Source organism: Elephantulus edwardii, unplaced genomic scaffold, assembly GCF_000299155.1.
Source record: "Elephantulus edwardii isolate Elephantulus edwardi_28Jun2011 unplaced genomic scaffold, EleEdw1.0 scaffold00053, whole genome shotgun sequence".
Taxonomy (NCBI): domain Eukaryota; kingdom Metazoa; phylum Chordata; class Mammalia; order Macroscelidea; family Macroscelididae; genus Elephantulus; species Elephantulus edwardii.
Genome location: NW_006399803.1, coordinates 17,628,793 through 17,656,072, shown reverse-complemented (window position 1 = coordinate 17,656,072; position 27,280 = coordinate 17,628,793). Strand labels below are relative to the sequence as shown.

General features: G+C 41.0%; 1 protein-coding gene across 1 annotated transcript; it reads left to right on the top strand.

Moving 5' to 3' along the window:
• Window positions 1–1,318: 1,318 nt before the first annotated feature.
• On the top strand, window positions 1,319–27,280 carry CCRN4L (CCR4 carbon catabolite repression 4-like (S. cerevisiae)). The gene is made up of 3 exons (XM_006887034.1): window positions 1,319–1,508; window positions 24,724–24,993; window positions 26,445–27,280. The coding sequence occupies exons 1-3, from the start codon at window positions 1,319–1,321 to the stop codon at window positions 27,278–27,280; spliced, it is 1,296 nt and encodes a 431-aa protein (XP_006887096.1).

The window sequence follows — 27,280 nt, the reverse complement described above, 5'->3', positions numbered from 1 at the left end:
TTTTTTTTTTTTTTTTTTTTGCGTTCACTGCACAATTCCTTACCACTAAGCCACCAGCCACAACCACCAAGCCAACAGAGCTCCCTAATTCAGCACTGTTGTTGTTGTTATGTACCATCAAGTCGGAACCGACTCATAGCTGACCTTCCTGCAGGTTTTCAGAGGCAGGTAATCACACGCACGGGAGAAGGGGTTCTTCATTAAAACCAGTATTATATCATTTTCCGTCTCACAAAACATCAATGCCTACCACATTAAGTCAGGTATAAGCTCAGCTTTCCATAGCATAACCTATCCAAGCTTTTCTAACTCTTTTGCTTCCACCCTAACTCCATAACAAACAGAACTTGTTTCCCCAAATACACCAGAGGTTTTTCTGCTTACTTACTTTTTTTCATGCATAAATCATCCCCTTCCCCCTAACCCATTTGTGTGAATTCTAGCACTCACTCAACACATAGATCACGGCCAACTTTTTCCAGAAAACATTTCTACACACAGACACACCAATAACAACTACCACTATCCCCCAGCACCTCAAGTCCCATTGTAACCTTTATCACCAACATAATAGCATTTTGTACAGATCCTTGCTATTCCTGCTGTATTTGCCAGAGTAAAGAGACATCCTCGAGGAAAGGTCTGTTACTTCACCTTCGCCCTTGCATACAACTGGTACTTAATGTGTTCTATTTCGTTTTACGCAATCACATCCCGCTGGAATGGTCGGGGGCGAATTTTTTTGCTGTAGTCACACGCGCGCGCACACACCCGCGCTTTCTCCCACTCTGACACACACGTGTCCCTGGGGCCTCAGGGCTGGATCAGTCTCGGGACTCCCAGGCTGTGAGCGCTTCCATTTCAGCCAATGGAAGGGGCGGTTTATTATTTAAAAACTCCTGCGGCAAATATTAATTACTTTAAACGCCCTATTGACGTCATCCCGTATCTTATCTTAAGACTGCCTTCTTTTGAAAACAGTATTCTTTTAGGTCTCTATTGCTAGTCTGGTAGCACCGGGGTCCGATCCCACGATCCCCCCCCTCCACTTTTGTCTTGGTAGAGCCTGCTTTGTCAGCGCGCGGCGCTTGCGGGTTACCCTGCTGCTCCCGCTAGCTCCCGGCAGACGGTGTCGCTGCGGCTGCCGCTCCTCCTGTCTCTCGCTCTCGGGACTTTTTCAAGGTCCTGAGGTGGCTGAGAGGGAGCTTAGGAACATCCCCACGGACGGCCCGAGGATCCTGTCGACTCTCCGGCCTCGGCCGGGCTTCGCTCCTCCGGTGCGCGAGGGGCCGCAGCTGTGTTGGAGGCGCTGCCCGGCATGTATCAGAGCCCGCGGCGGCTCTTCTCGGCCCTGCTGCAGAGGGACGCGCTCGGCCTGCGCCGCCTGCCCGCCCCCGGGCTGCGCCGCCAGTCGCCTCCGCCGGCGGCCGTCCCCCAGCCCGCTTCCCCCCGGCTCCTGGTGGCGGCCTCCGCGGCCTCAGACGCCGCGAGGTCGTGTTCCCGAACAGGTGAGTACCCGGCGGTTCCCGGCCGAGGACGCCGAAGCGGAATGAATGAGAAGCTGGGGTGGGGTGGGGGGGCAGGTCAGCAGGCGGGCCCTCGTCTCCCGGAGCCGTCGTCACTTCTCTCTTTTTTTCCTTTTGCCCTGCCTTGTCTGAAGCTTGCTTGGTATCACGTATGATGAGAACTGGGACACTGTGTTCTGGTTCCCCTTTCTTTGATCCTTGGATCCTGTTTTCAGCGGTTCTCTGTATTAACCGACGTTAAAATGTTCCCTTTCTAAGGCCGCCAACTATTTCTGTACTTTTTACTATGGTACTCGGGGACATTTTCGTACCATAAAAAGGGCACTTGATTGATTATGTGACTTGCATGGCCTAGATAAGCTTCGTGGTAACGATGTATTGTAGTGCACTGATTTGTTTTCCATTTATTTAGACTTGTTTGTTTTATTTTTGGAGTCTTCCACTCTTAACACTTAGGTCATTCTGTGTCGTGTACATCTGTTGTAAAGATGATGCCTTCTGTTTGCCGAGAACCAGTTTTACATCATTTAAAACCCTGGACTTTCCGTCTTTTGCCTCCTGGGTTTCTGCTTGAAGATGCATGACCACAAATTACATCGCAATGAGTCATGCTTTTAAAATTGAGGAATTGATAATTCTCACACTAAGAAAAGGGGTATGTGCTTGCGCTCAAGTTATTATTGCTGTAAACATTTGTGTAAACAATCTAGACTAAATTTAAGTGCATTTTGGTTAGCAAGGTTTTAATTTCTTTAAGAACAGACTGAACCGGCAGAAAAATCTGCAGCTTGATTGCCGTTTACTTTCATTGCCTAAAGGGATAATCCAAAATCTGATAAATCCTAATTAGATTATCGTTAGATATTTAGGTTAGGGTAGACGACCAATTAAAATTAAGGTACACTGTTCAAATCCACCAACTGCAGCACAGGAGAAAGATGAGCCATCTCCTCGCTTGAGATTTTACTGCCTCTGAAAACTGGCTGGAGGGTCAGATATGGGGTTGGTTCTGACTTGACAGAATACAACCACAAAAGATGTCAGAATTAAGATGCTAGATTGGCTACTGGGAACCATGACCTCATTATACTTTTGTCTTCAAAATTGTGAACCTGAAAGAGATTTTGTTTCCCCCTCAGTTTTATAGGGATTTAGCATATTTGTCAAGTAACTGTTAGTAGCATAGATATCAGTCAATAATTCTTGGTGTGAATTTTTCCTAGCTGGAAATTTTCAAGTGAATCGGCTTTATTTTAAAGGTAAGATACATGAAAGTAAAGTTAGTTGCTATCTTCAGGACTAGCTCACATCATAAATTCCCTTCAAAGTCTTTAAAAGATATGGTTATTTACTATGAACGTCTTGGAAATGAAATAGTTGAATTTGTAGAATACGAATAAGGTACATTTGTTAGCCGAGCAATAAATGCTTAGGTTAGACAGAACATACAGAATGTTAAGGCTTTTAACTTAGGGAAGTTGTAAGAAAATTGAGGAGTTTTTGTAAAATTCTCTGAAACCCTCTAATTTTACAGATAAAGTGAAAGGCTTTATGGTGCTTAGACCAGCTTTAGCTTCAGCCGCTATTGGGGAAAAACATAGGAATGCATTCATTCATTGCTTGATCACTCATTCATTTAAAGGGGTTTGAATGTCACACACTGCAGGTACTTTGCTGCTTGTAGAAAGTAAATATCAACGTTAATCTGCCATTAAGGAATTAACTGCCGGACAAGAGAGATGATATTTAACACAAAGAAATGACTGTTTAATGAAGTGAAACACCTTTTATTCTTTTGTAGTTAAAAGTTTGCTAATTACACCAATGCAGCAGAGCAGGAAGTCCCTTTCAGCAGTGGTAATCCTTTCAGGCTTCAAGAAGTAGCTGACATTTAAGCCAGACTTTTAAACATGATTGAGTTTAAGAAAGTAATATAGAGCATTTTACTGGGGACACACACAAATAGGAAAGGAAAGGCATGAGAGATATGGGTTCTTGGCTTCTACTTTGCTGTTGTTAAGTACCATCGAGTCAGAACCGACCCATAGCTGATCCACTGGCGCGTTTTCAGAGGCAGTTAATTGCACAGGACGAGATTGCCCATCTCACGGACCAGCTGGTGGAGTGGAACCCCATGTCTTTGCAGTTGAATCTTACCACTACGCCACCAGAGATTTAGGGTTCTACTTTAGACCTATTGAATTCTAAAGGTAGACCCTAGATTATACATTGATAAACAAATTTAACAACAGAACTCTCCAGACTATTCTGTGCCCCAGAGTTTAGACATCTGGTACCCTGGTGTGAAAGAGACCTTCAGGGAACTATAAGGCTACTCTCCTCTTCAGAGAGTGTTATGTGAAGGACAGAAGAATAATGAGTTCTAACACTTGGTCCCCTGTGGTACTCAAATAAGAGTTTCTAACTTATGTCCCCCTTGGCAACAGAGCTCTCTAAGGAGATGAGTACAGTCCTTTTTTGTGGCCATCAAATCTTAAATTATTAGACTTTAAGGGGGAGTCTAGAGATGATTTAGAGTTTTGCTACTTTTTATCAAACAAGGAGAGTAACCCTCAAAAAGAGGCCGAAATTGGCACAGTGCTGGATGAAATGGTTGTTGGGAGTCATTTGTGGGCTTACAAATGCTTCCCCTCAGATCTCTCCTCAGATAATGAGGAGTTGGCGGAATTACTGTTTTCTGCTATTGGAACAAGCTGCCCTTTAAAAAAAAAAAATAGAAAACTTTGTACAATTTTAAAAGGCAAATACCAGCCCATTTGAGGAGGTGGCTTTATTTAGTATGTCTCTTAACTGTATGAGTAAGCTGCTTATGAGAGAAGAAATGGCAAAGCTTGTAATTATCGAGCTTCTACAGAATAAATTGCTTTGCTTGTGGGAGAGCTAAGCTGTCATTTGCCTGTAGCATCCAGCGGTAGGTATAGTGAACTAACTGTTGTAGCTTTTGAATTAATAACCATGTCTCCAGAATCACATTCATCACCCTTTCATATGAACAATTGCCAATCATTTAACCTCCTTTGATATCTCTAAAAAACACTGAACCTTACTTTTTAGGAAAGAATAAGTAGGTTGATATTTGATCTAAAAGCATTATTGAACCTTAAAAATGTCAAATATTAAACTGTGCCACATGATTGTAATTGTGGCAGGAATTTGTTGAGAAAGACTTTCCTTTGAATAGGTGAAATGAAGGTACTTTGATGTCAGGGAGAGAGCACTGTGCCTGCTAGATGAGGATGATAGCACAAAGATAACGCCTTTGGAAATGGGCAGTAGGGCTTTTAATTTGCTTCCCAGAATCACTTAGAACCTTATTAAAATACAGATTTCTGATCTTCTAAGCAAGAGCCCTGGTGAACCAGTGTGGTCAATCGTTTGGCTGCTACCCCAAAAAAAAGGTTGGCAGTTGAAGCATCTGCTGCCCCCTATGGAAGAAGATGAGGCAGTTTGCTTCCATATGATTTCAACTCAGCCAGACTCATTGCTGTCAAATCTAAACCCTCCATTTGGGTTTCCAGAGCTGTAAATGGCATGGAAGGAGATTGCCCATTTTTCTCCCACAAAACCACTGGTAGATTTGAATAGTAGCGTAAATCCCGATGGACTAGGACACCAGAGCTTCCTCTGTAGAGGTATGTTGGGTGTGTCCTTTTAAAAAAATTTTTTTTATTATTAATGTAAATGAAAATTTACAGAGACTTTGGATTTCCGTTCATTTGTTGTTGCACTTTTCTCCGTGCCCCTCCTTCCCCACCCTTACACTCTCTTCTTTGAAAAGTAAAAGAAAACTTCTTTCATTGTTTTACAATCCTTCCCCCCAGGTTCACTCCACTATTCAGCCTTCGCTCTGGTGGGTGTGGCTTTATAGCAGAGCTGACTCATAGCTGAGGCTGCAGCAGGTTTTCGAAGGCTGTAAATCACATGGGAGGCAGTTGTCCCATCTCTCCCTCAGAGCTGTGGCCATGTGCCTTTGGGTTGGCAGCACAGCTCCTTGCACACTAGGCCACCAGCGCTCTCAATGGAGATGCACTACCTTGGAACTCCTGCAGATGGTTCTGCTTTGTCGCATAGGTCACAATGATCCGGAATCTACTGGGTGGCCATGCGTTTGGGTTTGGTTTAGGTTCTTTAAAATGCAAACCTATTTAAATCTCTTCCTGGAATTCAATGTTGGTTGTTTATATTTAATATGTGCCCTCCTAGGTGGTTCTTTCCAAGATTCATTTATAAACCTCATGCCTCCTTTCTGAAAATTCTTCTCCCTGAAAAGTTTTTGAAATCTTGGAAGTTTTTGGACATGGAGCCTAAGGCCTTTCTGGAGAGCTTCAAATTAGAGCATTACTTGAAAGAGAAAAAAAGAAAGGAGAGGAATTGGAGTATTTATGAAACTATTGGCCTAGTGGGAAGAAGCTGTTGCAATCCCAAAGGCATGCAGTTTGAATTCACCAGCTGCTCTGCAGGACAAGGATGGGTCGTTTCCTCTGGTAGGACTTACTGAAGACCTGCTGGAGCGTCAGCTGTGGGTCAGTTCAACTCTAGGGCAAACAACAACACTTTTGTTCCCAGTTGAATGCTGGGCCACTAACCAAAAGGTTGGCAGTTGAGACCCTCTCAGAGGTACCTCAGAAGAAAATCATGGTCATCTGTATCTGGAAGGTCATGGGCTTGAAAACCTACATTGTTCAGTTCTCTTCTAAAGCACATGGGGTTTAGAATATGTCGATTTCTTTGTAAATTATATACCAGTTTCTTGAAGGAGACAGAGGAAAGAAGCCTCACACAGCATCTGTATTTGCTGTGAAGAGTCACTCTTCTGATTAATCTGCACAATAGCCACTTAAAATAGTGATCATACTGGAATTTGAAGGATGATAGGCGTGGGTGTTTGGCCTCATAGGAAGTCAACTTGAACTTTTGTGGACAGCAGCTAAGATATTTTGGATTTATCATCAGTGTTAAAAATAGGGAGGAAGCCAGCTTTCCCAGGGGAAGGAGTTAAACAAGTAGTAAAATGTCAGTGATGATCTTGTCTCTACCTGTTCTCAAAGCAACAATTGGAGCATACAGTTACCATGAATTTACGGATATGGGCACAGGGCCCAGAGAAAGAGAGCAAATGTTAATTGCCATCAGTTTTGAATCTTCTATAAATATATTTTTCTCCATCTGATAGCAAAAGAAATGCCTGGGTCCCACTCAGAAGTTTTCAGTATTTGTGAATGAGTTCAGGACATCTTAGGATTCTGGTGTATAGCCAAGGTGGGTAACACTGATGACAACACAAGTGGATAGGAGTAGATAAACTTAGTTTACCACATGTTTAGAATTTTATCATTAATTTGTTACTAATATATCAGTTCTCATGTCCCTGAAAATGAGAGACTGCTGTGGGAGCTCTGATGGCCTCGTTGGTAAGGAGTTGCACTGTCAACCCAAAGGCAGGCATTTGGAATTCCTCAGCTGCTCCACAGGAGAAGGAAAGGCAGTCTCCTCCTGTGTGTCGTTGAGAGCCACCATCTGGAGCTGTGAGTTGGCTCCGAATCAGCAGTAATGAGTTCTGCTAGTTATGGGCTTATGGAAAGTTGCTCTGTAGTGCAGATAGTTACACTATGAACAACTCAAGGTTGGTTTGAACTCATCCAGCAGAAGGAAGGCCTGGTTATCCACTTCCATAAAGAAAACACTGTAAACATGACGTCACCATGGGCTGGCATCAGCTCACTGACAATGAGAATTGGATTATGGGAGATTATTCAGAAAAAAATCATTTTAATTTCACTTTCAGAAGTGTTGTAGTATGAGAAACTCACCAAAATAAACATTTAAAAATTATTACATAACCAAAATTACAGTATGAGTTGTAGTGGTAGGATGTCTTCACATCCGTGGGTCCAGGAATGTGCCCTGCCACTTTTTTCTGTTTCTAATTCTGACAATTTGGGCTTTAGATACTTGAGCGCATTCATTTTCAGAGCTAGTCTGCAAAGAAGCTTTTTCAAGATCTTGTTCAGTACTAGGTATTTTCAATTCCATGGCCCTTTTTCGTCTAAGGAGACACCATTCTTTAGTACAGGAAAATTTCTTATTCCTTGGATTATTTGATCCACTGTGTATTTCTGGGGAGCTCCAGTAGCCTAAGCAGTAGGGAATTGGTTCTGCCAACCCAGAGCTGGTCCCTCTCTGGCAATCTAATCCACCATCAGCTCTGTAGGAGAAAGATGGGCAATCCCCTCCTGTGTGATTTATAGTCTTAAGAAAACTCACTGGAGGATCAGCTGTGTTGGCTTTACCTGGACAATGGTTTTTTGAGATATTGTCTCTTGTTTTTTTGTTTTTTTTTTTTTGTCTCTTGTTCTTATGTTCTTAAATACCTGTAAGACATACGTATCCTCCATGTCTCCTCTCATTTTTTAATACTTCTGTCTGTTTTCTATTTCATGAGATTTCCTGGACATTTATATTTAGTAGTCATTTTCTAATTGAGTAGTATTGGAAGCAGGAGTGGCATCCACTTCGTAAACAGAATGCCTCTGGAAACTCTATGAACTTTGATAAATGTTGATAGTTGTAGAGAGGCTTCAGGCCTTTTGTTCATAGGGTCACTATGTGTTGCGCTCAACTTGAAGGCAATCAGCAACAACAAACATGTTCTAATTTGCTAATTGCGCCATTTATCATAGAAGCCTATTTTTTTGTGTGTCTACAATAGTTTTTTGTTATGTTTAAATACAGCTATTTACAGAGATGCCTGTCTGTCTCTCATGCTTCTCTCCAAAAGGGGATCCCAGTTATATGGGAAGGCTGTGTGGAGTGTGGATAGGCAGGTTTCCCTGTAAAAGCACAAGAATTGGGTAGCAAGCCAGGAACCTCCACTTTTACCAATATAAAGAAGGTTTCATCTGTCTTTTGCAGTCTGCTCAGCACTTTTCCTACCCCCTCTTAGTAAAAAGAATTACTAACTCACTTAGAGGTTTGGAGTTAGTTTCTGGTCTGGATGGCTCCATTTTCAGGTTCCTCACCATCGAGTGCCCTTCCGAGGCATGCCTCCCACTTTGAAGCAGTTCTCCTTCTATCCAGAAGGCAGAAGCCAACCATGCCGCCCTGGTTCTCTGTTGGTGGTGGGATGGGGTGTAACTAGTACTTTCTTCTTGGCCCTGCTTGCCGTTGTATATGTTGGCTCAGAACGTGGAGTTTCAAGGCTCCTGTGGGAAGATCCCTGCTTACTGTTGCTAGCTAATACTGCATTTTCCTCCACTCAGATTTCTCAGGTAATCCAAGCCTTTCTGTTCCTGTCTTGGAATTCTTCCAAAATTTTAGTCCCTCGTTAGCATCTTTTCTCATATGTCAATGTCGTCGTTTCATGGTTTACTCCTGAAAGATCTTGGGGAAGTAAGGTAAATTCCTATTTCGGTTTGGTGTCTTCATATAGAAGCAGTAGACTCAGGGAATATTGACTCTACGCAATATGTTAACTCCTGTTCAAAAATTAGTTTCTGAAAGAGATGTTTGGTTTATACTCCTGCTTTGAAAGTAACAATGAGTTTTCCTGTATCACCCCTGACGGCCCCAGAGAGGATTCGGTAACTTCCTGATCAACAGGAGTCTGGACAAAGAGTATGAGACCCTCCTCAACCCAAGTGATGTAGCCTTGAGCTGAAAACTCAGAGAGACAGTGGCAGGAGGGCCAAAGACTAGACAAGCTGAGAGTCATAAGGTAACATGAGGCACAGAGATACAGCAGCAGTATGAGGCCAAATCAACCTATAACAGTTGGTGAAGCTGAGAGAATACAGCAGGCATTTAATCACAAAGGTTTGGACATAGCCCCTGCAGGGATTGTCTTCAGAGCAGTATTGCTTCTCCAATAGCTAGATATCTATAATAGCTATCATATAATAATATTATGCTAGAATATATAAAATACAATGATAAAAATGATGATAATGTGTAGATAATAGGGTTGTCCTGAGGTTGCTGGTTGAGAGCTACACCAGTTAGTGCTAGCCAAGAGGAGCTGTGGAGAGAGTGCAGGCCTAGCCAGGTCACACCTGGACTGAGCTGGTGCCGTGAGCCCAGCAGCTGTACTCTGGCATGCCTGCTGGCATGTGAAATCACAGTTTACCACTCAGTGACATAAGAATACGTGCACTCCCCATCAGGTTTCCCAGACTGTAAATCTTTATGGAAGGCGGAGACTGCCCATCTTCCTCCCACGGAAGATTTTGTTGTTGTTGTTGTTGTTGTGCCATTGAAAACAAACTCATAGCTGACCCTCCAGCAGGTTTTCAGGGGCAGTGCACTGCACACGAGGAGATGGCCTGTCTTACTCCTACAAAACAGCTGGTGGATTCAAATCCTGTGCCTTTGGATTGGCAGCACAAGTCCGTACCACTAAGCCACCAGGGTTCCTTCTTACCACATAGCGTAGCTAGAAATTGAAATTGACTTGGGACAGCAGGCGTGGCATATTGTTTTCATAAAATATTGCTCTATTTTAGAACTTTAAAGCCATTCTTAGTTCACCAGCAGCACAGAAATTGGTGGCAGGCCCAATCTGACTTACAGGCCATGGTTTTCAGTCCTCTGCTCAAAACAGACGAACTCAGTGCTGTCAGTGAAACCTTCTTTTGGCTTCCATCATCCCGTTCATGACTGTAGAAGTGGGCCATTTTTTTTAGTAGCCCAGAAATGCGAGTGATGGGCACATGTAGTGACATGGGCCTGAGTGTAGGGTAGATTCCCTTCAGTTCTGTTGCTCATTGTGCAGATAAAAGTTGGCGCACACATTTTAATAATGTCTCAGTGTGGGGCAGATTTTGTTTCTGCCTTTTCACATTTTACTTGAGAGCATTAGATGAGAAAAGCTGGACACGTAGAAATGACTGGACAGCCACCTGTCACTTGAGCTTTTATTGTGAAGTATACTTTTTTTCCTTAGAGATATTATCTAGATAAATCTGGCTTGACGAAAGGTGCAGCTCAGCCTTGTCTGGGAAAGCCTTTGGCACTCTAGTCAAGTCTGTGGTTACTGCCTTGTAAAGAAAAGGTCATTTGGATTGTCACACTGGCGAGGTGTTTGTATTTTTAGACACGTTAGTTTGAGAGTGATGACCTTCACTTGATAGCTCTGGTGATGCCATGCCGGTCGTGACACTGCTTTGTACACTTTGTCCTGTGCCAGTATTTGTGCCTTGATGGCAGTGACGTTGACAAATTAAGGAGGTGGAACCTTACCCCTGTTTATTCCTGGCACTAAGAACGGGCTGCCTTTGGCCTCTTCTTCACTCAGTGTCCTGACTGAGCACTGCAGATATCAAGATAGTAAAAAGCAAGCAGTCCAAAGTGCAAGTTACTCTAGGAACAAAACCCCTTTCTTCTGATTTGTGTGATCTTGAAGACACTAATCTTGTAATGCTAAGTACCCACATCAGTAAAATGAATATAGTACCTACCTACTTTGGTGAATTGTTGGTAAGAGTAAATGAAAACACATAGAATTGCCATATGGTAGACTCTAATGTAATAGCCTTCTCTTTAAACCCAGCAAGTGAGCTGATTGCTTTGGATATGCTAAATACTTCTAAATTAATCAGTCCTTACAGTAATCCAGTGAAGCAGACACTTATCTCCAGATGAAAAACCTGAGGCTCAGAGAACATTAAGGTTGCATAGGAAGAGATGGAGTCCTGATTGGACCTCAGCCAACTTTACCCCAGAATGAGTTTAAGATTGTTTTGCCTCTATAATCTGTAACTAAACTAGAACCCGATGGACTAAGTTGAGACTTCAGCAATAGAGCATTCACATTCTGACATCCTCAGTGGCTAAGTATTACAATGGTAAGAAATTGTGCCACCAGCCCAAAGGTTTGGATCTGCCAGCTGCTGCTCTGTGGGAGGATGATAGGCTGTCCCCTCCTGTGACATTTACTTCCTCTGAAAATCCACTCTGAGGTCAGCTCTGAATTGGTTCCAGCTCCATGCTACACAGCACAGGAATTCTTACCATATTCAGTTAAAACCTCAGTAAACCTTTGGGTTTTATTGTCCATGCAAAGGTATTTATTTGACTGTGTGGATCATAACAAGCTATGGCTAACATTGAGAAGAATGGGAATCTCAGAACACTTAATGGTGCTGATACAAAATCGATACCTAGACCAGGAAGCTGTTGTCCCAAATAGAGCAAGGGAACACTGCATAGCTTAAAATGAGGAAGGGGGAAAATGAAAATAAATCAGGAAGGGTGTTTGCCAGAGATGTTTCCTTTCACATACCTGATCAGTTTGTATGCTGAGCAAATAATTTATGAACTTGGACTCTGTGAATAAAAAGGTGGCATCAGGATCAGAGGAAGACTCATCTACAGCTTGCATTATGCAGATGACACACCCTTCCTTGCCAAAAGTGAGGACTTGAAATGCTTGCTGCAGAAGACCCAAGGATGCAGCCATCAAGACAGCATAAATCCTCACCACTGGACCAGTAGGTATCTATCATGATAGATGGAGAAATGATTGAAATTGTTGGACATCATGCTTAGAAGGGTGGAGGTTCAGCAAAAGAGTGGAGCGCTCTCAATGAAATGGGTTGACATGGAAACTGCAGCGATGGGCTCAGTGTGTCAGATGATGAGGAATGGCATCTGGCAACTGGAGTTGCTATAAGTTGTACTCGACCACACATAAACCCACCACCAGTAAAGTCAACAGGCCGGGTGTAAGGAAAAGAGCTGTTGATGAAGGAAGAGGAGTCAGGATAGTTGCAGAGTCCTGCAGGCATGGCTTAAGAATTTAATTTGTTGATTCCTTCAATAATCACTAAACATATAACATCCCTCATCATGGGCTACCAGGCTATTTTATGCTGCTGAAGATTTTCACTTACCTTTTTAAAAAAAATGATTGTTATTGTTTTCCTTTCAACATATATACTTTGATTTCATTCACTTACCTTGAAAGTGAGCACATTCATGCAAAAACTTAATCTAAGAAACCTAACAAAAGTAACTACTGGCTTAGTGGTAAGATGCTGTGTTGTCAACATAAAGGTACATGGTTCAAATCTACCAGCTGCTAAATATATATATATATATACACACCCACACACACACTAGCTTAGGTCCACGGGAGAAAGATGGACAATTTCCTCCCAGACAATTTACTACCTCTGAAAGCACTGCCAACCCAAAGGTGGTGCTGGTGGTGGTGGTGTACCACCGAGTCAGAACTGACCCATAGCTGACTCTCCAGTGGGTTTTCAGAGGCAGTTAATCACACAGGAGGAAATTGCCCGTCTTTCCTGTGGAGCAGCTGGTGGATTTGAACCAAGTGCTTTGGGATTTCAGTGCCATTTCTTACCACTAGGCCACCAGAGATACATGGTTCAAATCCACCAGCTGCTCTGTGGGAGAAAGATGGGCAGTTTCCTCCTGTGTGATTTACTACCTACAAAGTATGTAAGATGAAGTTTCAAAATCCTTGCCTCCCAGGAGCAGCTTGCTTTCACTCTCTCCTGAATAAACCTGCTTTTCCTCTTGGCAGCCCGTGGTATGTTTACACTCTTCTCCAGCACCACAATTCAAAGGCATCAATAATTTCTGTCAACCCTAATCATTGTCCACCTCTCTGATGTATAGCAAATAGTTGCATAGAGCATGGCCTGAATTAAATGAACCTTAGCCTTCAGACTGACATGGTTGCTGGTTAGTACTTGGGAGAGGTCTCTAACAGCAGCTTTTCCTAGAGCAGTTCATTTTTTCTTTTTATGTATTTGGGGTTTTTGGGGGGAGGTGGGACTCCTGGTGCCAAGAGTGTTGATAGTAGATCCAAGCAAGCTGAAATTGTTAACAACCTCAATCTCTTCATCTGTCCTGGTGCTGCCAATTGGGGCTTGGTTATTCTCCTTGATGTTGAACTTGAATCCATTTTGAAAACTACAGTCCTTGACCTTCTGCAGTGAGTGCTTCAGGTCTTTCTCAGTTTCAGCAAGGAAGGTAGCATAAGTTGTTGATGAGTCTTCTCCAATTCTGATGGCACATTCCACCTCATAAAGCCCAGCCTCCCGAATGATCTGTTCTGCATACAGATTGAAAAGCTATGGAGACAGGATGCATGATGGATTCCTTTCCTATTTGGAACCATCCCCGCTCTGTTCTTAGTACTGCTTCTTGGTCCAACCATAGGTTTTGCATAAGCACAATTAAGTGTTCTAAGATTCCCATTTTCCTCAAAGTTAGCCACAATTTTTTATGATCTACACAGTCATATGCCTTTGCATAGTCAATGAAAAACAGATGGGTATTCCTCCTGCACTCTGTTTTCAGCCAAGATCTGTTTGTCATTGGCTACACTTCTGTTCTGTGCTGTCAAGTTGCCTGCAACTCATAGCGACCCTAAACTCTACTCTATCCTGTGCCAGTCTTAATGCTCCGACACACCTACACCCATTACCCTAGTTACTGAATCAGTCCATCTCATCGAGAGTCTTCCTCTCTTGCACTGTGTCCCTCCACCCTCCCTACTCAACAAAACTTTTTGGTGTAATTTAATATATGGCCAGTAGATGGCAACATTGGATAAATAGTTCAACATAGCATTTCTATGCTATTTGGTTAAGGGGGTGGGGGTGGTTGGTAGTTTTTAAGATTTTCTTATTCCAAAAGTTGGTGAACTCCAGCAGTTTTCCAGGTGTATAGCCAAGATAATTACAGCTTTTGTTAATTTTTTTTATTTTTCTTTTAATTGGTTTGGTTGTTTTTTTTCTGAGCCACCATTTCAAGAGATTAAGCTCAAACTAATGGTGAGAGAAATTAGTTAGACTGCATGGTTTGGACAAATCCTAGAACAAGTAATTGCTGAGTAACTAGAGAAACATTATGTGGAGAGACAGCTTTTGTCTAAGTGCTGTAGGGTTGCTTGGAATGTGAGCCTCATTCAGTTTGTGTCTTACGTGTTGGTGTTCTTATCTGGTGTTCTAATTATTGATGGGAAAGTACTTCATTAGACTCTGATCCTTTTCCTCTGACAATCAGCACATTCAGACTTGTCTCTGCCCATTAACTACTCATTGCTTTGGTATAAAGTAATTGAAAGTATTTTAGTGATCACTTCACCTTTCTTGCCTTTTTTAAAAAAAAAAGATCAGGAGGGGATAGCTAAATGGAAGAAGAAGTTTACATTACATAATAGGACTGAACAAAATTAAATCCCAGGATAGAAAGGGAATGTGAAAAAAAAATTAAAAAAAAAAAAGAAAGGGCATGTGGACTTCTACTTCTGTTGAGATTTTATATAACATGTTAATGATGCATTAAGAATGATAGCTGATCCTTTTTTCTAGTTCACTGGATGAAAAAATTTAGAAGTTATGAATGAAAAAGAATATTTGTTGTTGGTTGTTTGTGTGAATGAAAAAGAATACCTATGGAATTAAAAAATAAATAAATAAAATCCTTGCTTCCAAACAAATATGCAAGTGGACCTAGAATCCAGGTGAGGGAGCTCTTGCGTCTTAGTGCTAAGGAGCTGCACTGCCAACCCAAAGGAGTGTGGTTCAAATGCCCAGCTGCTCTGCAGGAAGATGGGCAGCCTCTTCTTGTGCAGTTACCTGCCTCTGAAAACTTGCTGGAGAGTCATTTATGACTTGTCAGTACCGAACAATAGGATCAAATCCAATGTGAGTCAAATAAAGTTGAGCAGATTTTTACCAAGATTTTCAGTATCTTACCATATGGATAAATTGTCTGTGCTATCTAGTCTCAGGAAACAGACTTTGAGTATTGAATTATTCTGAATTACTTCAAGATCTTTTTGAAGCCAGAATAGCAACCCAGAACACATACTTTTGTAGGAAGACTTGATCCTTTGGGATCTGACATGTTCTTAATTGTGAGTTGAGTTTTTGAAATTACCTGTTTGGTGGTGATTGTTGTTATGTGCCGTCCAGTCTCCTGAGACTCTTAACAACCCTACTCTGAAGCCTGTCCTGTCCTGAGCCGATCTTACTGACTGGCTGCCCCCATTGCACCAAGTTACTGTGTCAACTCATCTCATCCAGGGTGTCTTCTCCTGAGCTGTCCCACCACTCTTTCAAGCATGATGTTCTTCTTTAAGGATTGGTCCCTCCTGGCCACATGTCCAAAGTATGTGAGATGGAGCTTCAAAATCCCAACCTCCAAAGAGAAACTTGATTTTACCCTCTCCTATATACAGACCTATTTGTTTTCTTGACAGTCTATGATATGTTTAAGACTCATCTCCAGCACCTCAGCTCAAAGGCATTGATTCTTCTGTCATCCTTAGTCACTGTCCAGCTCTCTGATTCATAGCAAGTAATTGAAAAAACTGTGGCCTGGATCAGGTGCACCTTACTCTCTACACTGACATCATTGCTTCTTAGTACTCCAGAGAGATTACTGACTGTTGGTACCAAGTGTATTGATTGTGGAGCTGAGCAAGCTGAAACGGTTAATAATCTCAATCTCTTCTCCATCTAACATAGTGCTGCCTGTTGATTTAGTGGTTTGTCTTCTTGATGTTGAGCTTCAATCCATATTGAAGACTACAATCTGTGACCTTCTGCAGCAAGTGCTTCATATCCTCATCAGTTTCAGCACGAAAAGTTGTGTCATCTGCATGATGTACGTTGTTGATGAGTCTTTCTCCAACCTTATTGCCATATTTCTCCTCATGAAGCCCAGTCTTCCAAATGATCTATTCTGCATATAGATTAAAAGGGTGTGGAAACAGGATGCATCTCTGATGCACTCTTTTCCTAATTTTAAACCATGCAGTGTTTTCTTGCTCTGTTCTGATGACTGCTTCCTGGTCCAAGAATAAGTTTCACAAAAGCACAATCATTTGTTCTGGGATTCCCATTCTCCTCAAAGTTAGCCACAATTTTTTGTGAACCACACAGTCAGATGCCTTTGCCTACTCAATGAAACACAGACATTCCTCTGGTCCTCTTGCTTTCTGCCATGATCCATCTGACATTGGCAGTAATTCTCTGGTGCCATGCCTCTTCTAAACCCAGCTTGTATTTCTGGTAGCTCTCTGTCGATGTGCTGTTCAGTCATTTTTAAATAATCTATAGCACGCTTTTGTTTGCATATAAGTTATATCATCTGATAATTTCCACACTCCTTTGAATTGGGTTACTTTTTTTTTTTTTTAATGGAAATAAATATGGATCTCTTCCAGTCAGATGGCCATGTAGTTATCCTCCAGATTTCTTGGCTCAGCCTGCTGAGTGCATTCAGACCAGCGTTTGTTGAAATATGTCAATTGCTATGAAATATAACAGTTCCTGGGACCTCAGTTTTTGCCAAGTCCTTCAGAGCAGCTTACACTTCCTCCTTCATCACCATTGTCTCTTGGTCGATTGTTATTTCTTTAAACTTTTCTGTGTCGACTAATTCTTTTTGGTACAATGACTTAGTATACTCCTTCCATCTTCTTTTAATGCTTCCTGGATCATTCCGTATTCTGCCCATAGCATCCTTAAGTATTGCAACTCATGGTTTGAATTGTTTGTTAGTTCCATCAGCTTAGGAAATGCTGAGTGATTTCAGCCCTTTTGATTTTTTATTCCATCTCCTTGCACATTTCATTATAATATTTTGTTGTGTCTTCCCAAGGTGCCTTTTGAAATCCTTTTAAAAAAAAAAAACCCACAAGAGTCCACAATTAAGGTTGCATAGTGAAATGTACTTGGGCGGTGGGAGGGGGGTGCAAGGGGATTGTGTACCAGGGAGGGAGTGTTTCTTTTACTTTTGAAAGAGGAGCGAATTGGGGGGGGGGCGGTGCTGGGCAGGGAGAGAAGTGCTGCAATGAATGAATGGAAATCCAAAATCTCTGTAAATGCTCATTAAAATTATTTTTTAAAAAAAGAAGAAAAAAGAACCAAACTAGTTTATTTACAAAATTCGAATACATTGTTTTTCAAACCAGATTCTTCCAATTTCCAGGCTCCTTAACTTCTTGATTTCTTCCCTTTGCTTTGGTTTCTCGGTGCTCTAGTGCAATATTCAGGTTCTCTTCTGACATCCATTTTGGTCTTTTCTTCTTCCTTATCTTTTTAACAACCTTTTGCATTCTTCATGAATGATATTCTTGAGATCCTTCCACAGCTGATTTGGTCTTCGTTCATTAGAGTCCAAGGCCTCAGATCAATTCCTGAGTTGGGTTTTAAATTCAAGTAGGATAGACCCAAGACCAAATTTTGATTCCTGTGGATTTGATTTGGCCTTTAGCTTTCATTTGAACTTGCATATGAGTAGTTGGTCTCTTCCATACCTGGCCTAGTCTTCACTGCTGATATTCCTTCCACAGATGGTAATCTGATTCCTGTGCATTTCATCAAGTGAAATCCATGTGTATAGTCTGTTTCTTATAAAAGGTATTTGCTATGAATAAATAATACTTTGTGCAAAGTTCTGTCCTATCCCCAGCCGCATTTCTGTCACAAAGTCCATGTTTTCCAACTACTGAGCCTTCTTCCCTGTTCCCAACTTTTGCATTCCACTCACCCATTATTATTAATGCATCTTGGTCGCAAATTTGATTGATTTCTGACTGCAACAGTTGGTAGAAATTATCTATTTCCTCCTCTTTGGCTCTGTTTGTTGATGCATAAATTTGAATGATAGTGGTATTAACAGGTCTTCCTTGTGTGTATGGATAGTATCCTGTCATTCACAACATTGTATTTCAAGATGGTTCTAGAAATAGGCTTTTTAACTATGACAGCGACTTTGTTTTATGTTGGTTTTTTCCCCCCCTCATCTTTTCATCTCTGGTATAGTAGATCAGATGATCATCTGATTAAAAATGCCCATGCCAATCCATCTCATTTCACCAATTTCTAATATACCAATTTTATGCATTCCCTTTCTTTACTATGTCCAGTTTTCCTACATCCATGCTTCTCACATTCCACGTTCCAATCATTAGTTTCTGCTTACAGTTGCTCCTCCTTTTTTGCCAAATTTGAGGGCTCAGCTTCAGCTGCCATATCTGTTGGTCTTAAGTGTGCTCTATTGTACATAGGCTTTTTGAAGGCCTGTTAGATTTCAGACGTGGATGGCCAATTCTTCCTAATCTGTCTTAATTTGGATGCTTAGCTTTAGAACAATATCTGACAAACATTTTGCTGAAAGGAGTAGATGAAAGATAACTTCCCCTCACAGAGATAACCAATACATTCAGTGTGTGTCCATCCGTCCCTCCAACCCCATCAACTTGTTATTGTAATTTGAGTGAGTTTGAAGAACAGATTTGGCATTCCATTCAACCATTCATAGCTTGTTTTGTTTTATTACATTCACTACTATCCCCACATCACATCAGCTCTCTTGCCATGCCCTCTTTATGCTTTTTGTTTCCATTCACCTGTCTTCCTTAAAAATTACTTTTAAAAACGGGGGTGAAACAATGAGAGTTGTTGCCAGGTGATTGCCTCATACCTAATGGGAATGATAGAGTAGCTGCCTTTCAGAATTTTGATGAAAAAGTAATTGGAAATGTAGTTAAAGCAAGCAGATTTTTGTGACTGGTGGATATTAATGACCCTATTCATTAGCTATTATAATTGTTCTTAGATTGGGAAGGAGAGAAAAGTGCCCCATAATACAAGTTTAGTGTACTTTACTTTTGTCACCCTGAACAGTGAGCTCTGTTGGCCTAGTGGATAGAAAGTTATGCTACCAAACCGAAGGTGGATGACTTTAATTTGCAGCCCTGAGGCCTGGTTTTAATTGGTTTTGGTCAAACATTAAAAAAGTGATATAGCACTGGTCTGTCCAGAGGTAACTCGTCGTTGCTGTGAAGCTGAACACTGAACACTGTGACACTGATGTGTCAGGTGCAATAACAACCATGGTGGACAGTGTTTGGTGGAGCTCTCCAATTAAACAAGCTTAGAAACAGGAGTAGCATCCACTTCTGAAACAGCTTACTTCTGGAAACCCTATGAACTTGGAGAAACAATGAAAGTTATACAAGTGTTCAGGTCTTTCGTTCATAGGGTTGCTATGAGTCGTCTAGGCGGCACTTAAGAACAACAATCAAGTCGCCTACTAAAGCAGAATACTTTTACTGCTTTATTAAGGACATTTTAGAGTGAAACTGTCATTTTCTGCTCCAGGGTATGATTGTGAAGGATATAGTAACTGCTAGTACAGTTTAATGTTACTGCCTTCATTGGTGCTAAGACACCAGCAGTTTTACCAATCTTAAATGTTCACACAGTGAAAGGGCAAATTAGGAGTGGTGATCGCCTCCTTAAAGGCATATGACCTTGGAAAGCCTATACATGCACTTCTGCTCTGCCCTGCAGCATCGCTTTGAGTTGGAATCAACAGAAGTGGGTTTATTTTGTTGTTTGTTGTTTTTAGTTTTGTTTTCATGAAAACAGTTTGATCTTGTACACTTATAAACAAGTTTCAGACATCCCCAAAGGGTCTGTAGGCTACTTTAGAGCAGTGCTTCCTACTGGCAGTTGAAAAAGCCAAATTCATTGGCATTAGTGACCCTGCAGGACAGAGTAGCACTGCCCCAAATGTTTTCCATGTCTCCCTTGACATCTGTCTCCAGAAGAGAGGCTGGTGCATTTGAATCACTAAGATTTTTGCTAGCAGCTAAGAGCTTAAAGACTGGGGCTTCTGTACTGAACTTTGTAAATTCTAATCTACTGCCTGGTGAGTAGATTCTGATTTGTAAGTGAACCTCCATCTGTCTTCTGAGGCTTATCATTATGAGGCGAGACTAACCATCTTCTTCCTGTGAAGAATTTGGTGCCTTTGACGTGGTTAGCAGCCCAACACATAATGAACTCCTTTTACCAACACTACGATTCCTTTTACCTAGGTTAGTGAATTGGCAAATAAGCTTAGTTGGGTCAAGAGCAACATTTCGAAAAAGTGAGATGGAATAGAATAGAAAATATCAGTGTGTGCTTCATGTAGCAAAGGTACCACATATGTACTGGGCTGTGAATATATTTCTTACAGTGTTTGAGAGGAAAACAGTCCTCTTGTTAATAGATGTGGTTAGAGATTTAATATAGGAGCAAAGTAATTGACTCATTCATTAATAAATACTTGACTTAGCTGGTTCTCCATTATTATAAATTAATTAGATAAAAACACCTATAGTTTTTCTTTCCTGGTAGGAGACTTGGGAACTAAGCAGGGTCTTAATGGAAAATTTCCCTGTGTCTTTCTTTGCCTTTGGCTCCAGTTGCTTTTTAATTCCATTATGTAATAGGTACACAGACTGTAAGGCTATTTACTTACTTTCAGTCCACAGAGGGACTTGCCCAACTATGCTTCAGTTGGGGGGGGGCACTGGGGGGGGGAGGTTATCAGTAAAAACTGCACTCCACCAGCAGTTTTTCCTCATACTCCATTTAAAGAACATATAAATCTTAACAGTTTGCTTTTTATGTAACATAATTATGATATTTTGTTGTTAGAAAGCAAGGATGCCACTTTGAGGACTTATCTATCCGAGATCATGGTATTTTCACAATCTTCATTTGTATGCAAAAATTGGACAACCAAGGAAGGCTGAAGGATATTGATGCCTTTGAGCTATGATATTGGCAAAGAATATTGGAAATAATAAACTGCCAGAAGAATGAACATTTCTTTTTTTTTTAAGAGAGACAGGCAAGAAGCAAAAATGGTCTCACATAATTTAAAAGTAACCAGCCCCATAAAACCATTATTGTAGAATGAGTATGAGGATCCAAGGGTGGGGGTGTGTGGAAGCAAAGATAAAAGGATGTGCAGGGGAGGGGGTAAACATAGGGTTGTACAATTTGATGGGGAGGGGGGGTGAGACAAATTGGAAGAATTTGGTCTGAAAAACAATGTATCGAATTTTGTAAATAAACTAGTATTTTTTTTTTTTAAAGTAACCAGTGCTTAAGAGTAGAGGATTAACAAAAAAGACCACCCTCTATGAGATGGAGTAACACTATGACTGCCACAATGAGCTGCATTAGGAGGATGGTACAGGACAGTGTTACATTCTGTTATGCATAGTGTCACTATGATTCAGCACCCACATGATAGCACCTAATCAGATCTTTAGCCTAGGTTTTTTTATGTATATGTTATGTGCGTATTCTGGATAAAAGTCCTTTATAAAATACATGATTTGTAAATTTTCTCATTCTGTTGTTTGCCTCATTTACTTAATGGGTCCTATTCAAGAGCAGAATATTTTCATTTTATGAAATTGGCAAACCTAGGCAACCACTGATTTGCTTTATGTTTTTGTAGATTTACCCTTTAAAAAAACTTATTAAAAGTGTTATTATCAATAACTTACTCTTTTTCTTATCATAGTGCTTTTTTTCTTTTTACTTTGTTGGAGTCTTTTAAACCATATTGCTTTTAAGATTAACTCAGATTATGTGAATCAACAGCTTGTTTTGGGGTTCTTTTAGTCTCTTAACATTATTTATTATACCACCATTTTCCATTTGTACCTTGGTTCCTTAAGTTTTTTGCAAGTCTGAATAAATATTTGGGTACATATTTTTATTTGAGCATGAGTTTCACACACCTGGGAGTGTGTGACTAATTTTGTTCTTATTTCCTTGCATTTGTTTTCAGTTACAAGAACCATATGTTGGATCTTCAATATCTGCCACTTACTCTTCAATCCTTTGTCATTTTTTAATTTTTATTTCTAATCTTTTCCTGTTGCTTCATTTCTGACGTTTCTAAATTGTGCTGTTCATTCTTGTGTCATTTTCTTAATAACTAAGGTCATTTAGTAATAGGGCACAGTTTTTGTTTAATGGGCATGCCATGTTCTCACTGTCCGAACAAATGTTTTTTTGCTCTTTATTCTTTTTCATGTGAAATTGGGGTCTTAGAAATTTTTAGAGCCAAGTTAATGTTTTATAACTTCAGATAACTCCTCAGAAATCTTAGAATCCCAGGGGACTCTAACACCCTTTTTTATTTTCACATGGTATTTATATCTTTTTAAGACATCCCCAAACCCAACTTGGAAAAGATAAGATGTCATCTAAAGAAATGTCATATAGTCCTGTCAAACTGAACCACATCAGGCTAGTAAGTGCTGGAATTGTTGCCAAACACCAATTTTAGGTGCCAAAGATCCGTTTATGTAAAATTGAAAATAATCCCACACTTATCCTGTCAGTTTACCGTGGCATACTGGGATACCACTAATCTGGGGGAAAAAAATAATAATAATAGTAATTTAACAGCTTTTAAAGAAAACCCAAAACACACATTTTTAAAAAACCAAAAACCTCCCAACAATCAGAAGTGCAAGAGAAAGACTTTCAAAGTTGTACTGTCACTGAAAAAGTATCTTGTGGACCCATGTAGTAAGCCAGCCAGTCAGCCAGCTCAAATAGACTGAAAAGAATGAAGCATTTGGAAGCTTTTTAATGGTATACTTACAGATACACATATATTTGAATGTATGCTGAGAATACTGGGTCTGGTTTCCTTAAGTAAATTTTAGAAACTAATCTGAGTTGAGGGAGAGGAATAATACATAACATTTAGTGATGAATGCTTAAGTTTGCTTTTGTTTCCTGCCACAGTGATTTTGACGGCCTGCCAGTTTCTATGGTCAATCAGCTTATAAACATATTTTATAAAGAAAACTTTGTGTCTTTCAAGAGAACATAAGGAAGGATATGACATGGTAGGGAAGTCTAGATTGCATGGTTCCAGGGTTCATTAACACAGACTTTGCCCAAGATGGAGGTAGCTCCAAGTGAAACTTCCCCCTAGTTTATATTGTTCATTTCAAAGAGAAAATACGGTTGACCTAGCTAAAAGACTGAAAACCAAATTTCTAGAAATAATTGAAGACACATGACTAGTGCTGCCTATACTTCTCTCTTCCTCTTTTTCTGTGATCTAGGCCACATGGGACAACTCATGAGAAGTTGATCCCCTGAATAGAAACTTGCCAGCTGAACAAAATCAGCTGCGGTATGCCCATTTCCTTTTCAGGATTTAAAAAAAAAATCAAGTAGTCTTAGATTGTAGATTGACTTGCTCAGTAATGTTCATTTTAACGCCATCTTAAGGGAAATGGAGTATGACCCCATCTAGCCATTACTTCTTGAAGGAAAACCATTCCTTTTTTAGCAGAAGCATCTATGTAGATGAAATGGTTAGAACAGCTAAAACCTAATCTCGCTTCCAGGATTAACAGACTTTTTTAATTATTTGGCCCTTTTCTGCCTAAGAACATGAAGACCAGTTTGTAAAGAAATGACTGTGTTAGTCATACTTTTATAAGATTAATTTTATAAATTCTAAAACTAAATCCTGAAAGGGGCTATAAAGATTTCTTAAAGAATTAATTATCTTCATTTATTAGAGGTTAGTTTTACAGTCATATTTATATTGCCTATCCTCAGAGCAATTTAAGAGGGAGCTTTGGTGGCCTAGTGATAAGAAGCTGTGCTGCAGTCCAGAGCCATCAGCTGTTCCACAGGTGAAGAATGGGCAATCTCTTCTCGTGCAGTTTACTGTCTATGAAAACCTTCTGAAGGGTGCAGTTTACTACCTCTGAAAACACGATGGAGGGTCAGCTATGAGTTGACCAGTTTGACAGCACACAACAACAGCAACTTCCTAGTAGGAAGATCTCATTACCCAGTGGGTAGAAAGTTGCACTGTCAACTCAAAGGTATACAGTTCAAATCCACCAGCTGCTTCACAGGAGAAAGATGGGCAGTCTCTTCCCAGGGAACCTACAGTCTCAGGAAACCACCAGTTAGGAGTAAATTCTGTCTCCATGACATTGAGAGTAGGGGAGCACCTCTGGTGGCTTGAATCTACCAATGGTTCCATAGGACAAAGATTGGTGCTCTCCACCCATGTGATTACAGCCTCAGAAAACCTCCTGTAAGGTCACCTAAAGTTGGGTTCTGACTAGGCAGTAACAAGTGAGTGATGAGGGTCATGGAAGGAAGCTAGGACTTGCCAATTCCTTTATTCCATCTCTGCAGAAATTGCTTTCATTATGAACATGACAGCACTGTCCTAATTGAGTTCCTGGTGTCTATGGACAGTAACTGCTTTAGCATACAGTTGAGCTGGATAAGAATGGAAGAAAAGGCAGAAAAAGGAGTTGAGTATGTAACTGTGCTTTCCTTTCCTATAGTGTGTTCCATGGGAAACGGTACGAGCAGACTCTATAGTGCTCTCGCCAAGACACTGAACAGCAGCGCTGCCTCCCAGCACCCAGAGTATTTGGTATCATCTGACTCAGAACATCTGGAACCCATTGATCCTGAAGAGCTCCTTGAGGAATGCAGGGCTGTCCTGCACACTCGACCTCCCCGGTTCCAGAGGGACTTTGTGGATCTGAGGACAGACTGCCCTAGTAGCCACCCACTTATTAGGGTCATGCAATGGAACATCCTCGCCCAAGGTATGCTAAAAGCTTTGTGCGTGAGCAGTTAACTTTGCTGTGCCTTTCTGCTTTTGCACATGCCCAGTGCATCACTGTCTTAGGTGGAAAGAACTATGAGCAGGATGGAGGTGTAGGAGGAGGATGAGATAACTAGGGTAGCATGAGGAGCCCTTAGAAGAGGAGGTTAGGAAAAGGAGACATCTGTTTTTCATTAATAAAGCTTAGCAACTCAAGTTGTATTCTGTGCCTTTATGTCTGTGGATTGTCTAAGTATAAAGCCTGTTATGACTTCCCAACAGATCTAAACTTAACTGATCTGTCTTTTATTAACCAATTAATGGAACAGCCTCAGACTTTGTTACCTCTAGCTTTGAGCACAGCACTAAGCATTCTTGCAGGAGAAAATCTACTAAATGGGTAACATGTGGAACTTCTGGTGAATGAGAGCAGTAATTGGGTGGTGGTGAGTCAGGAGATTCTTATTCATGTATGTCTTTATAATTTAAGGCCAGTGTTCTATAAAATAAGACAATATATGAACACTTTTGCCTTTCTTTATACTTTATTATAGTCAAAAAGATTCCATTCATGGCGTCTGCTAAATGAAAAGTTGACCTGTCAGTCAACTTTGTAGCATTGTCTCATTTAGAGGTGAAATTTTATGAAACAAAGGATTAGTGGTGTAAAATAAGGTTTCTTTTGTTAAAATTTGTAAAGGCCACTTTTTATTGCTAAGAAAGAAGGGGATGTGGCTGTTATGTCCCCTTTGAGCCTGGAATTGAACTCACCCTCTGTGGTAAGAGCAAAACAGTAGACAGATCTTTAAAGACATTAGTAACACTAAGGAGCTACTGAGCACTTAAAATACTCAACCACATAGGATTACAAGGGCAGCATATCTATTCCACAGATAAGACTCAAGAGAGGATGAAAAGATGAGTGGAAACAATAACCTAGAGAGAGTGGCAAGAGTAATGATGCAATGTGGGTAATTGGGGAAGTGTCATAAAACATTATGTACGAATGGGTGAATGGCATACCAGTTTGTTCTGTAAGCTGTAATTCAAACCATAACAAAAATAGTTTCTTTTTTTAAAAAAGAAAACGTGTAGATCATATAGACAGATCTATACTGTGAATAAGTCAGGGAGGTACTTAGGCCTCCTATCAACCATAGGGGATCATAGAGCAGCATTTGCCCAAAGATCAAACTCAGAAGATAGGAAGGAAGAGAACAGAAAGATGAATAATATGTGCATAAAGAAACCAAGAACCACAGAGAGGGGGAAGAATAATACTACTCTTTATCTTAAAAAGCCTGTTTCTTTTGGGCGGGTTAAGATTGTTTAGACAAAGAGCAACCCATTTGTTAGAGAAATCAACATCAGTGTCAGACTTAAGGAGACTCCCAGGTACTTTGAAGTCACTTTTCTGCAGTATCTGACAACTGACTGGCTTTTTTATTTCAGCTCTAGGAGAAGGCAAAGACAACTTTGTACAATGCCCTGTTGAAGCACTGAAGTGGGAGGAAAGAAAATGTCTCATCCTAGAAGAAATCCTAGCCTACCATCCTGATATATTGTGCCTCCAAGAGGTGGACCACTATTTTGACACCTTCCAACCACTCCTCAGTAGACTGGGTTATCAAGGCACTTTTTTCCCCAAGCCCTGGTCACCCTGTCTAGATGTGGAACACAACAATGGGCCGGATGGCTGTGCCTTGTTCTTTCTCCAAAACCGGTTCAAGCTAGTCAGCAGTGCCAATATTAGGCTGACGGCCATGACACTGAAAACTAATCAAGTGGCCATTGCACAGATTCTCGAGTGCAAGGAGTCTGGTCGACAGTTCTGCATTGCTGTCACCCACTTAAAAGCACGCACTGGCTGGGAGCAGTTTAGATCTGCTCAAGGCTGTGATCTTCTCCAGAACCTACAGAACATCACTCAAGGAGCCAAGATTCCTCTTATTGTTTGTGGGGACTTCAATGCAGAGCCGACAGAGGAGGTCTACAAACACTTTGCTTCTTCCAGCCTCAACCTGAACAGCGCCTATAAGCTGCTGAGTGCCGATGGGCAGTCCGAACCTCCCTATACCACCTGGAAGATCCGGACCTCAGGGGAGTGCCGGCACACTCTGGATTATATCTGGTATTCTAAGCATGCTCTTAGTGTCCGGTCAGCTCTTGATTTGCTGACTGAAGAACAGATTGGACCCAACCGGCTACCATCCTTCAATTATCCTTCAGACCACCTGTCTCTAGTGTGTGACTTCAGCTTTAATGAGGAACCTGAAGGACTTTTATAA